General features: G+C 43.5%; 1 protein-coding gene across 14 annotated transcripts in view; it reads left to right on the forward strand.

The window, feature by feature from the left end:
* Window positions 1–11094, forward strand: part of pleca (plectin a) — a 103585-nt gene that overhangs the window by 84416 nt on the left and 8075 nt on the right. For 9 of the 14 annotated variants that reach the window (XM_056399803.1, XM_056399805.1, XM_056399812.1 and 6 more), the window contains 13 exons: window positions 277–429; window positions 624–778; window positions 879–1005; window positions 1452–1635; window positions 1798–1818; window positions 2349–2506; window positions 3119–3297; window positions 3393–3531; window positions 3615–3971; window positions 4217–4300; window positions 4404–4508; window positions 4833–4931; window positions 6964–10311. In XM_056399803.1, coding sequence (XP_056255778.1) covers window positions 277–429; window positions 624–778; window positions 879–1005; window positions 1452–1635; window positions 1798–1818; window positions 2349–2506; window positions 3119–3297; window positions 3393–3531; window positions 3615–3971; window positions 4217–4300; window positions 4404–4508; window positions 4833–4931; window positions 6964–10311 — 5109 coding nt within the window. The remainder of the gene's footprint in view (window positions 1–276; window positions 430–623; window positions 779–878; window positions 1006–1451; window positions 1636–1797; window positions 1819–2348; window positions 2507–3118; window positions 3298–3392; window positions 3532–3614; window positions 3972–4216; window positions 4301–4403; window positions 4509–4832; window positions 4932–6963; window positions 10312–11094) is intronic. The other 5 variants (XM_056399804.1, XM_056399806.1, XM_056399815.1 and 2 more) reach the window with 1 other exon arrangement.

Consider the following 11094-nt stretch of genomic DNA (forward strand, 5'->3'; position numbering starts at 1 on the left):
TGAACACAGAAGATATTGTTCATATTTAAAGTAGCAGTAAGGAGGACAGAGTATTTTGTGTACTGGCAAATGAAATAATAATATTTAATCCTTGGGAACTCCTCAGATTCATTCTTTTAAGTCACTGGTAAAGGTGGAGAAAAAATCATAGCAGTAAATAGTTTTCCGTCATTTGTCAGAAATATATCTACAGATTGTAAATGAGCAACTTCATACTAACTATTGAGTATTAATATGAATATCCCCCACATTATGCGCATTATTCTGATCTAACAGGATGAGAAAGAGCAACTGACGGAGTTTAAAACTCACCTGGAAGGTCTGAAGCGAAGAGCCAAGACCATCGTCCAGCTGAAACCACGTAACCCTGCTACACCAATAAAAGGCAAACAGCCCGTCCAGGCCGTCTGTGACTTCAAACAGATGGAGGTAAGTGACTGTAACCGTTTACAGCACATGAACACAAATCAGGGGGAAACGCTAAAATCTTAAAAACTCTTTCTCTATTTTTGTCCATATTTTTTAATATTTGTAAAACTGTGGTTAACTAATAATGAAATGACAGACACAGGTATTATGTTCAGTCCACTGACAGGTTGGACGTGTGTGTTTATCTCCCTCAGATCACAGTCCACAGAGGAGACGAGTGCGCTCTGCTGAACAACTCGCAGCCTCACAAGTGGCGGGTGCTGAACGATAAAGGCAGCGAGGCGTCCGTTCCATCCATCTGCTTCCTGGTCCCACCCACCAACAAGGACGCCGTGAACGGTGTCGCCGGGTGAGTTCAGAGAGTCTCGGATTAGTCAGGAACCGGATTCACTGTGGTCCACACACAGGAGGTCACAGGAGAGCTCATCCCCCTCTTTCCTCCTCCTCAGACTGGACGGAAACCTCCAGAGGCTGCAGACCATGTGGCAGACCATGTCTGTGGACATGAGGAGTCTGTTGTCCTGGCAGTACCTGATGAGAGACATCCACATCATCAAGTCCTGGAACATCACCATGGTAACAGCATATCACATACAGAAAAGCTAATACACCAACAGTTCCTTTAAGTTTATATAAAATCTCTAAAGTACATGGAGGTTTTTATCTTTCTCCTAAACTAAATGAAGCCTGTTGTTCCAGGTAGTTTAATTGTTTCACTGCATGAGGTCACTCCTCTGTAATTTGTTACATCTAATTAGATTAATGTGCTGAGTAAGTATGAAAACAGTTGAAATGAACAGTGAGAGTGGGTGGAGTTTATGTTTCATCTTCTGAGGAGTGATTACCTCCATCTGATTCGGTTTGTTCTCTTGATGTTGAATATGTTAAACACTAATAACTAAAAGGCCAAAAGATTTCAGCTGATTATTCTCTACAGAGAGAGAGGGAACGTTTTTCAGTGTTAGTTTTCCTAACGTTTAATACCCCCCCTCCTCACCCTCCCTGCACCTGCACCCCCTCAGTTTAAGACCCTGAGGGTGGAGGAGTACCGGCTGGCTCTGAGAAACCTGGAGCAGCACTACCAGGACTTCCTGAGGGACAGCCAGGACTCCCAGACGTTCGGGGCCGAGGACCGAATGCAAGTGGAGTCCAACTACAACAAAGCCAACCTGCACTACAACACCATGGTCAGCTCTGCAGAGCAAGGTGTGTACGGTGTGGTTACCACAGTGGATCCTTCCCGCCTCTCACATACAGGCTCCGACATTGATTATATGACGCACTTATTTCATTTAAAACATTTTCTCACTGAATCGTTCCTCATGGTCATTGATGTGTTGGTTGACTGTTGGATTCGCATCATTTCAGGCTCAGTTCCGCCCAGCGCAGGTAAGGTGCTTCAGTCACAGTGGCAGACCTGTAACCGGTGCTTCTGATTGGCTGACTGTGTGTGTGCTGCTGCTGTTGTTGTTGTGTTGCCATGTTTCATCTCATTCATTAACTCAGTCAGCCTCATCACCCCCATTGATTCTGATCCCTCCTCACTCCTCTCACTGTGTTGCTGTCCTGTCTCTGTGCATGGGTTTCATGGCAGCTGATTTCCAAACTCTATCAGTGAATGATCGAATTGATAAATTAACCAGATAATCACCAAAGGACCAATCAAGCATGTAAAAGTAAATTTGTTTACAGTGTGACACAGATAGTTCAAATACAACTAATGCTGTAAACACAACTGTTAAATAAGTTCCTGTCACTAATTCTGTTTCTTTCATGAAGATGTCATGTTTCTGTGCAAACTGTCTCTTACATGCACTGCAAAACCTGATTTGAACTAATAACCAGCTGTATGTATTCAGAGCTTGTGCTGCTTGTAAACAGATCATATATATATGTACATGTTATTCTGATTGAACCAGGAGAGCAGGATGAGTCGGTGTGTAAGACTTACCTGTCAAAGATCAAGGACCTTCGTCTGAGGCTGGAGGGCTGCGAGAATCGAACGGTGACTCGCGTCCGTCAGCCCGTGGACAAGGAGCCGCTGAAGGCCTGCGCCCTGAAGACCGCAGAGCAGATGGTAACGTCACAGGGGATAAAACCCGAACACAAAATCAGCTATCAGCAGGAGAAAAACGTTATTTCCTTATAACGAGATAAATATCTGGTTATCCGGAGATGACAGAGCTCGTTTTCTCATTATAATGACTTTTTTAATCAGATGGAAAATTCTAGAGCTGTAAAGTGAAAATGTCAGAACGACGCATTGATCAACGCATCAGAGAATATTTCGATCAAGGGCAGAAATCACACTGTGTCTTTTCATATGAGATCATTTTCAGATCCTCGTCAGCTAACGAGTTACTAAGGACTGTTGCTAAGGAGGAGTGTTACTGTGACTTAGTTTGTGAGGTTCAGTAAAAATTATTTCTCCTCATAATATCTCATTGTCTCAGATAACAAGCTTTATCTTGAGATAACGAGATAAAAATAATATTTGCCGGTAGTCCTTCGGCCTTTCTCTGCTTCCATAAGGGGCAGAAGGAAGGAGGATAATCTAAATGAATCAAACCGTCCTCAGTTGCAACGCTAAAATTTGTGTCTGCTTTAAAGTAGATTATTTTTTTACATACTGCATTAACACTGTCTGACTGACTGCATGGGGATCTGTCCTCTCACTGACCGATGGCAGAAAGTCCAGTCGGAGCTGGAGGGCTTGAAGAAAGACTTGAGCTCTATCGCTGAGAAGTCGGAGGAGGTCCTGGCGTCTCCTCAGCAGTCCAGCTCCGCCCCGATGCTGCGCTCCGAACTGGACGTGACCCTGAAGAAGATGGACCACGTCTACGGCCTCTCCTCCGTCTACCTGGACAAGTGAGGCTCTGAGACTCTCTGAGCAGCTTCCATGATGAATTCACATCTGTCCTTGTAATTTTTTATTTAATACAACGTGAACCTTTTGATTTCAGACTGAAGACGATTGATGTTGTGATCAGAAACACTAAAGACGCAGAGGACGCGCTGAGGAGTTATGAGACTCGTCTGCGTGACGTCAGCAACGTGCCAGCGGAGGAGAAGGAGGTGGAGGAGCATCGCAGTCAGCTCAAGGTATTTCCTCGACAGTATCAACAGTATTATATTTCATATATGCAGCGAATGAACCTTTAATCTGGACTTTGTTCTTTTGACAGTCCATGCGCGCTGAAGCCGAGGCCGACCAGGTGGTGTTTGAGCGCCTGCAGGACGAGCTGAAGAGAGCCACGGCCATCAATGACAAGATGACGAGGATCCACAGCGAGCGCGACGCCGACCTGGAGCATTACCGTCAGCTGGTCGGCAGCCTGCTGGAGCGCTGGCAGGCCGTGTTCGCTCAGCTGGAGCTGAGGCTGCGGGAGCTCGACCTCCTCGGGCGCCACATGAAGTCCTACCACGAGAGCTACGAGTGGCTCATCCGATGGCTGGCAGAGGCGAGACAGAGGCAGGAGAAGATTCAAGCCCTGCCGATCGGTGACAGCAAGGCTCTCAAGGAGCAGCTGGGAGAGGAGAAGGTAGAGAGAGAGAGAGAGGGAGGGGGGAAGGAGAGGTGGAGGGAGGAGAAGTCATTAAGTCCACAGAGTTAGAACTCCTTTAACTTGAATTACTCACTGGCTGTTTTGAATTTGAGTTAATGTGTTTATAATAATAAACAAGAACTGAGTTGCAGCTGTGGCTTTAATAACTGAACTACCGTGAAAATGTAAAAGAGACGTAGAGATATCTTTTAATGTTTAAATGTTTTCATTCATATCCACAGAAACTCCTGGAAGAAATCGAGAAAAACAGGGACAAGATTGAAAATTGCCAGAAAAATGCAAAAGATTACATCGATTCAGTCAAGGTCTGTACCGATACGTTCAGCTTCACGAGAAAATCAAGTTTATTTTCCGGCTTGACTTCAGGTTTTCTTTCTTTTTTTTCTTTCTTTCTTTCTTTCTTTTTAGGATTATGAGTTCCAGATTCTGACCTACAGAGCTCTCCAGGATCCGATAGCATCTCCTCTAAAGAAACCCAAAATGGAGTGTGCGTCTGATAACATCATCCAGGAGGTTTGTTGCACAAGCAGCTGTCAGTGGTGACTTGTAGAGTTAAATGAAAAGAGTGATTAGATTCTCATTTCTGCATCTTTAATAAGGAGCTGCCAACAGCCAGCAGGAGGTTAGCTTAGCTTAGCAAAAAGACCGGGAACAGTGACCGACTGTGACCTTTTTATCACTACTATGATAAAAACACATCTAAAAAATGCCTTTAACTTAGACACATAATCATTGGAACTAAATTTTTTATTTAAAAAATGTAAATTATAAAGTATATTATATATGTTTTAAACTGAAATGTTTTTTAACTCCTCTGTTTTCTTGCTTTTGTTTTAGTACGTCACTCTGAGAACACGCTACAGTGAACTGATGACTCTCACCAGTCAGTACATTAAATTCATCCTGGACGCACAGCGCCGCCTGGAGGACGACGAGGTACTTACACACTCTGTGAAGCAGCAGCAGGCGCCACTAACACAAACAGCCTGTTCACTCATTAAACTATCGTATGGGAAATAATTTGTCATTAAATACTAATAAAACGTTGGCACTCAAAACCTACTGATTGCGTTAAGTGGGATAGGAGAGCAGACAGTGGTGAAGCAAACTGTTTCATCCTGGTGTTGTAGCACATCACATCCCCACTACAATATACTGTATGTCTCTCATTCCCCTACACTGTGTATTAATCAGATCATGTCACATAGTCTGTACACATGACTCCGATTTGGCAGCAGCTCCGAATTCACTCACGTTTTCTAACTGCTCAGCTGCTTTTCCAACGATTTTCATTTGGTCTTTGCTTCTTTGTTTCCACTTGAAATCACTCACACCTGTGATTTGAAGGTTTCAGTTCGGCTCCTTTGCCCTCTCAGACGTTTGCCCTTTTTCTTCTTTTCTAACTTTCTATTGTGTTTGATCCTTATGAACCTGCTCGCCAGTGCTTTGTCATGGTGAATATTATTCACGAGCTTAAGAGATGAATTAACTCCCAAAGCACCAGGTATTTAAAAAAATAAAAGACCCTCTCAGTTCATGTCATCCCTCGCTACATCAGACCCTCGTCTGTGGTGAACGGAAGGTTCAGGATTTTTAGAAACTTTTCATTTTAGTACATTTTAATTTTGAAATGTCGGCATCATTGTCCTGTTTTAATTGAATTTGAAAAATTTGATGTCTGAATAATGTGTACAGGCACCAATCTACTGTTTAAGGGTTACACTATCATTAATTCTATTTTTGAATAATCTGCTGATTATTTTTTCAATTTAATAATTAATCCTTTACAGTACGAAACATAAAAGAGTGGAAAAAAAAAGGCCATTACAACTTTGCAGAGCCAAAGATATTCAAAGATACAACAAAGCAACGCAGCAAATCCTCTCATCAACCAGACCATGTTTAATTTTTCATTATTTTTGCCTGAAAAATAACTGAAACGATCAATCGATTATGGACTAATTGATTGACTGATCCAGGCTGGTGCTGATATACCAGAGCTCAAATACAGATCAATATTACAGGTTTCTAAAATGTTGAACCTTCCCTGTAGGTCTCCATCACCTGAACTTACCATTCTTACTAAATGGTCGATCTCATCTCTCGATGTCGCTTCTTCTTCTTCTTCTTCTTGGATTTATGTCTCGTCACTTCCTCTGAATCCAAGCTGACTTTGTGTTGTTTGTGTTACATGAACTCATGCTGTGTTTGCTGCATCACTATGCTAATCTTCATAGTGTGAATATTCTGGTTCTTACGCTTTTAATTCTGACGTGCTGTGATGCAAACTTCATAAAATCTTCATTATTTTTGATTACTGCTGTTTTTAGCTTTTCAGTGCAGTTTTAATATATTTAAAAGCTTTTTGCATGCTCATTATTATTTATTCCCTGCTTAGTTCTTCTTAATTACTTTACGTGCTCAATATAAAGCTGTGTGTGAAGACTGAGGAGAGACATAACTCTAATATGAAATTGAAATATAAATGTTTTTTGTTTAAATATAGAAGCAGCAACTACAAACTCTCACATGTTGAAAATATTAATACTAAGTTTTCAAATGTTATATGCACACACTTTGCTGTTATGTAAGTCCACATTGTACAATACACACTGTGTAAAATATGGCAAAGCTTTATTATGAAATTTCCCTTTAAATGTACAGCGTATCGGCCAATTAAAATATGTCAACTGCATGAAGTGGAAGTTAAGTGCCGTGCTGTGTTGTGGAGTAAAGTGTCATTCTGTGCGCCATACATTGAATAAACATGACAAGCATTTCCCAATACAGTATTTAGCCCTAGTAAATAGAACTGTCTCTTTGTTGTAGCTGTAACATACCCTCATGTATTTACATTTTTATGTAGCTACATGTTTTAGAACTACTTTAATGCTGAAGGTTTATTTAGTCTAACACCTCTAATATTCTCTCACTTCCCTTCACTCCTTCTTTGCTTCTACTAATACAGAAAGCTTCTGAAAAGCTAAAGGAAGAGGAGCGGCAAAGGATGGCAGAGATACAGGCTGAGCTAGATAAACAGAAACAGCTGGCCGAGGCTCACGCTAAGTCTGTGGCCAAAGCCGAACAAGAGGCGCAGGAGCTGAAGATGAAGATGAAGGAGGAGGCCAGTAAGAGGCAGGACGTCGCAGTGGACGCTGAGAAGCAGAAGCAGAACATCCAGCAAGAGCTGCATCATCTGAAGAGTCTGTCGGATCAGGAGATCAAGTCCAAGAACCAGCAGCTGGAAGAGGCGCTGGTCAGTCGTAGGAAGATCGAGGAGGAGATCCACATCATTAGAGTCCAGCTGGAGACGACGATAACACAGAAGACCACAGCTGAGGGCGAGTTACAAAAGCTCAGAGACAGAGCTGCTGATGCCGAGAAGCTCAGGAAAGCTGCTCAGGATGAGGCAGAACGGCTTCGCAAGCAGGTAACAGAAGAGACCCAGAAGAAGAAAAACGCTGAAGACGAGCTGAAGCGTAAATCTGATGCAGAGAAAGAAGCTGCCAAGCAGAAGCAGAAAGCTCTAGATGACCTGCAGAAGTTCAAACTGCAAGCGGAGGAGGCGGAGAGGCGCATGAAACAAGCCGAGGAGGAGAAACTGAGGCAGATTAAGGTCGTAGAGGAGGTGGCACAGAAGACTGCTGCCACTGAGCTGAAAACCAAATCCATGTCGTTCAACGAGAAGGCGACAAAACTGGAGGAATCCCTAAAGAAAGAGCAAGGCACCGTCCTTCAGCTGCAGGAGGAAGCCGAAAAACTCAGGAAACAACAAGAGGAAGCAAACAAAGCCAGGGAGCAAGCAGAGAAAGAGCTTGAAACATGGAGACAGAAAGCCAACGAGGCTCTGCGTCTGAGGCTACAGGCTGAGGAGGAGGCCCAGAAGAAGAGCCAGGCTCAGGAGGAGGCAGAAAAACAAAAGCTGGAGGCCGAGAGAGACGCCAAGAAAAGGGCTAAAGCTGAAGAAGCTGCTCTGAAGCAGAAGGAGAACTCAGAGAAAGAGTTGGAAAAACAGAGGAAATTTGCAGAACAAATCGCTCAGCAGAAGCTGTCTGCGGAGCAGGAATGCATTCGCTTAAAGGCCGACTTTGAACACGCTGAGCAGCAGAGGGGTCTGTTGGATAATGAGCTGCAGCGTCTGAAGAACGAGGTGAATGCTGCTGAGAACCAGAGGAAACAACTGGAAGACGAGCTGGCAAAAGTCAGAAGCGAAATGGACGCTCTTGTCCAGATGAAGGTTCAAGCGGAGAAGGAGACGCTGTCGAACACGGAAAAGAGCAAACAGCTCCTCGAGTCTGAAGCGTCGAAAATGAAACAACTTGCAGAGGAAGCAACGAGACTGAGATCAGTGGCTGAAGAGGCAAAGAAGCAGAGGCAGATCGCAGAGGAAGAGGCAGCGAGGCAAAGAGCAGAGGCCGAAAAGATACTCAAGGAGAAACTGGCTGCCATCAACGAGGCAACTCGCCTGAAGACGGAAGCTGAGATCGCTCTGAAAGCTAAAGAGGCGGAGAATGAAAGACTGAAAAGACAAGCTGAGGATGAAGCTTATCAGAGGAAGCTGTTGGAGGACCAGGCCGCTCAGCATAAACAAGACATCGAGGAGAAAATCACTCACCTGAAGAGCTCGTCTGTCTCTGAGCTGCAGCGTCAAAAAACTATTGTGGAAGAAACTCTGAAGCAGAAGAAGGTGGTTGAAGAAGAAATTCACATCATCAAGATCAACTTTGAGAAGGCATCAAAAGAGAGGTCAGATCTGGAGGTGGAACTAAAGAAGTTGAAAGGCATCGCAGATGAGACGCAGAAAAGCAAAGTCAAAGCTGAAGAGGAGGCAGAGAAGCTGAAGAAGCTCGCTGCAGAGGAAGAGAAGAAAAGGAAAGAAGCTGAGGAGAAGGTGAAGAGGATTACTGCTGCAGAAGAAGAGGCAGCCAGACAGTGTAAAGTTGCTCAGGAGGAAGTTGACCGCCTCAAAAAGAAAGCTTCAGAAGCAAATAAACAGAAAGACAAGGCTGAGAAAGAGGCAGAGAAGCAGGTCATTGTGGCCAAAGAGGCAGCACAGAAATGCACCGCTGCAGAACAGAAAGCTCAGGACGTTCTCAGTAAGAATAAAGAAGACATCCTCGCTCAGGAGAAGCTGAAAGATGAGTTTGAAAATGCAAAGAAACTTGCACAAGCAGCTGAGAAAGCCAAAGAGAAAGCGGAGAAAGAGGCTGCATTGCTCCGTCAAAAAGCAGAGGAGGCTGAAAAACAGAAAAAAGCAGCGGAGGATGAAGCTGCTAAACAAGCCAAAGCTCAAAAAGATGCAGAGAGGCTGAGGAAAGAAGCAGAGCAGGAGGCGTCTAAGCGAGCAGCAGCTGAGGCAGCAGCTCTGAAGCAGAAGCAGCAGGCTGATGCAGAGATGGCCAAACACAAAAAAGAAGCAGAACAAGCTCTTAAACAGAAGTCTCAGGTCGAAAAGGAACTTACGATTGTTAAACTGCAACTGGATGAGACAGATAAGCAGAAAGCAGTGCTGGATGAGGAGCTTCAGAGAGTCAAAGGTGAAGTTAACGATGCTGTCAAACAAAAGGCGCAGGTGGAGGATGAACTGTCCAAGGTTAAGATCCAGATGGATGAGCTCCTGAAACTTAAGATCAAAATCGAGGAAGAAAATCGCCGCCTTATGAAGAAAGACAAAGATAACACACAGAAATTACTTGCAGAGGAAGCAGAGAAGATGAAGAGCTTGGCGGAGGATGCTGCCAGACTTAGTGTGGAGGCTGAAGAAACAGCCAGACAGAGGCAGATTGCTGAGGCTGACTTGGCTGAACAGAGAGCGCTTGCAGAGAAAATGCTAAAGGAGAAAATGCAGGCCATCCAAGAGGCTAGCAAACTGAAAGCTGAGGCTGAGGAACTCCAGAAACAAAAGAAGCAGGCACAAGACAAGGCTAAGAAACTGTTGGAGGACAAACAGCAGATTCAGCAGCGCCTTGATAAGGAGACAGAGGGTTTCCAAAAATCATTAGAGGCCGAGCGAAAGAGGCAGCTGGAAGTTTCAGCTGAAGCAGAGAGATTGAAACTAAGGGTGAAGGAGCTCAGTGACGCTCAGACAAGAGCTGAGGAGGAGGCAAAGAAATTCAAGAAACAAGCTGATGAGGCTAAAGCTCGTCTTCAAGAAACAGAAAAACAAACTACAGAAACTGTTGTACAGAAGCTGGAGACACAGAGGCTGCAGAGCACTAGAGAGGCTGATGACCTGAAGAAAGCCATCGCTGACCTTGAAAAAGAGAGAGAGAAACTGAAGAAAGAGGCAGAGGGGCTTCAGAAAAAGTCTAAAGAGGTATGATAACATGAAGTAATATAGTTTATACAACCCTTAACATGACCATGCTAAACACCCTAACTATAGACTAGTAAACACATAACATAACATTTCATGTAAATTGCAGTGACTTATATTAACATCCAGCAATTTATATGAATGTTGTTCAGAATACAATAGTACAGAATTAATATGGTCACAGCAACACATGACAGGAGTAATTTGACAATTTGGGAAATATGTTTATTTACTTTATCGATTTGAGTCTGTAAATGAAGCTGGACCCAGGACACGGTCAGCTTAGCTTAGCATAAAGCTTCCATAAGGGAAACAGGAGGAAACAACTAGCGTAGCTCTGTCCAGTTCACTTTGTTTTTGTGTGGATTAAACAAACAAAATATAATGTGTTAGAGCAGTGTTTCTTAATCTTTTTCACATTAAGGACCCTAAACTGATACAAATTAGACGACAGACCCCATTTGATAAGATTTTGTAGATGTTAATTACAGAGAGAAACCCATGAATATTCATACATTCTGTCATTGTGTTACTTGGACCCTATTTTGAAAACCACTGACTTAGAGAGCTTTAAAGGTGCTGGTAGGTTGCCGTTGAACAGAGCTAAGCTAGCTGTTTCCCCCTGAGTCCAGTTTTTATGCTAAGTTAAGCTAACCAGCTGTGGCTCCAGCTTTATATTTACTGTGCAGTTATGAGTCATATCTATCCTATCAAACTCCCCTCAAGGAAGCTGTTTCAAAAATTGTTGAACAATTTAAATATTTCTTGATATTTTACCATTTT

Source organism: Seriola aureovittata, chromosome 16 (genome assembly GCF_021018895.1).
Source record: "Seriola aureovittata isolate HTS-2021-v1 ecotype China chromosome 16, ASM2101889v1, whole genome shotgun sequence".
Taxonomy (NCBI): domain Eukaryota; kingdom Metazoa; phylum Chordata; class Actinopteri; order Carangiformes; family Carangidae; genus Seriola; species Seriola aureovittata.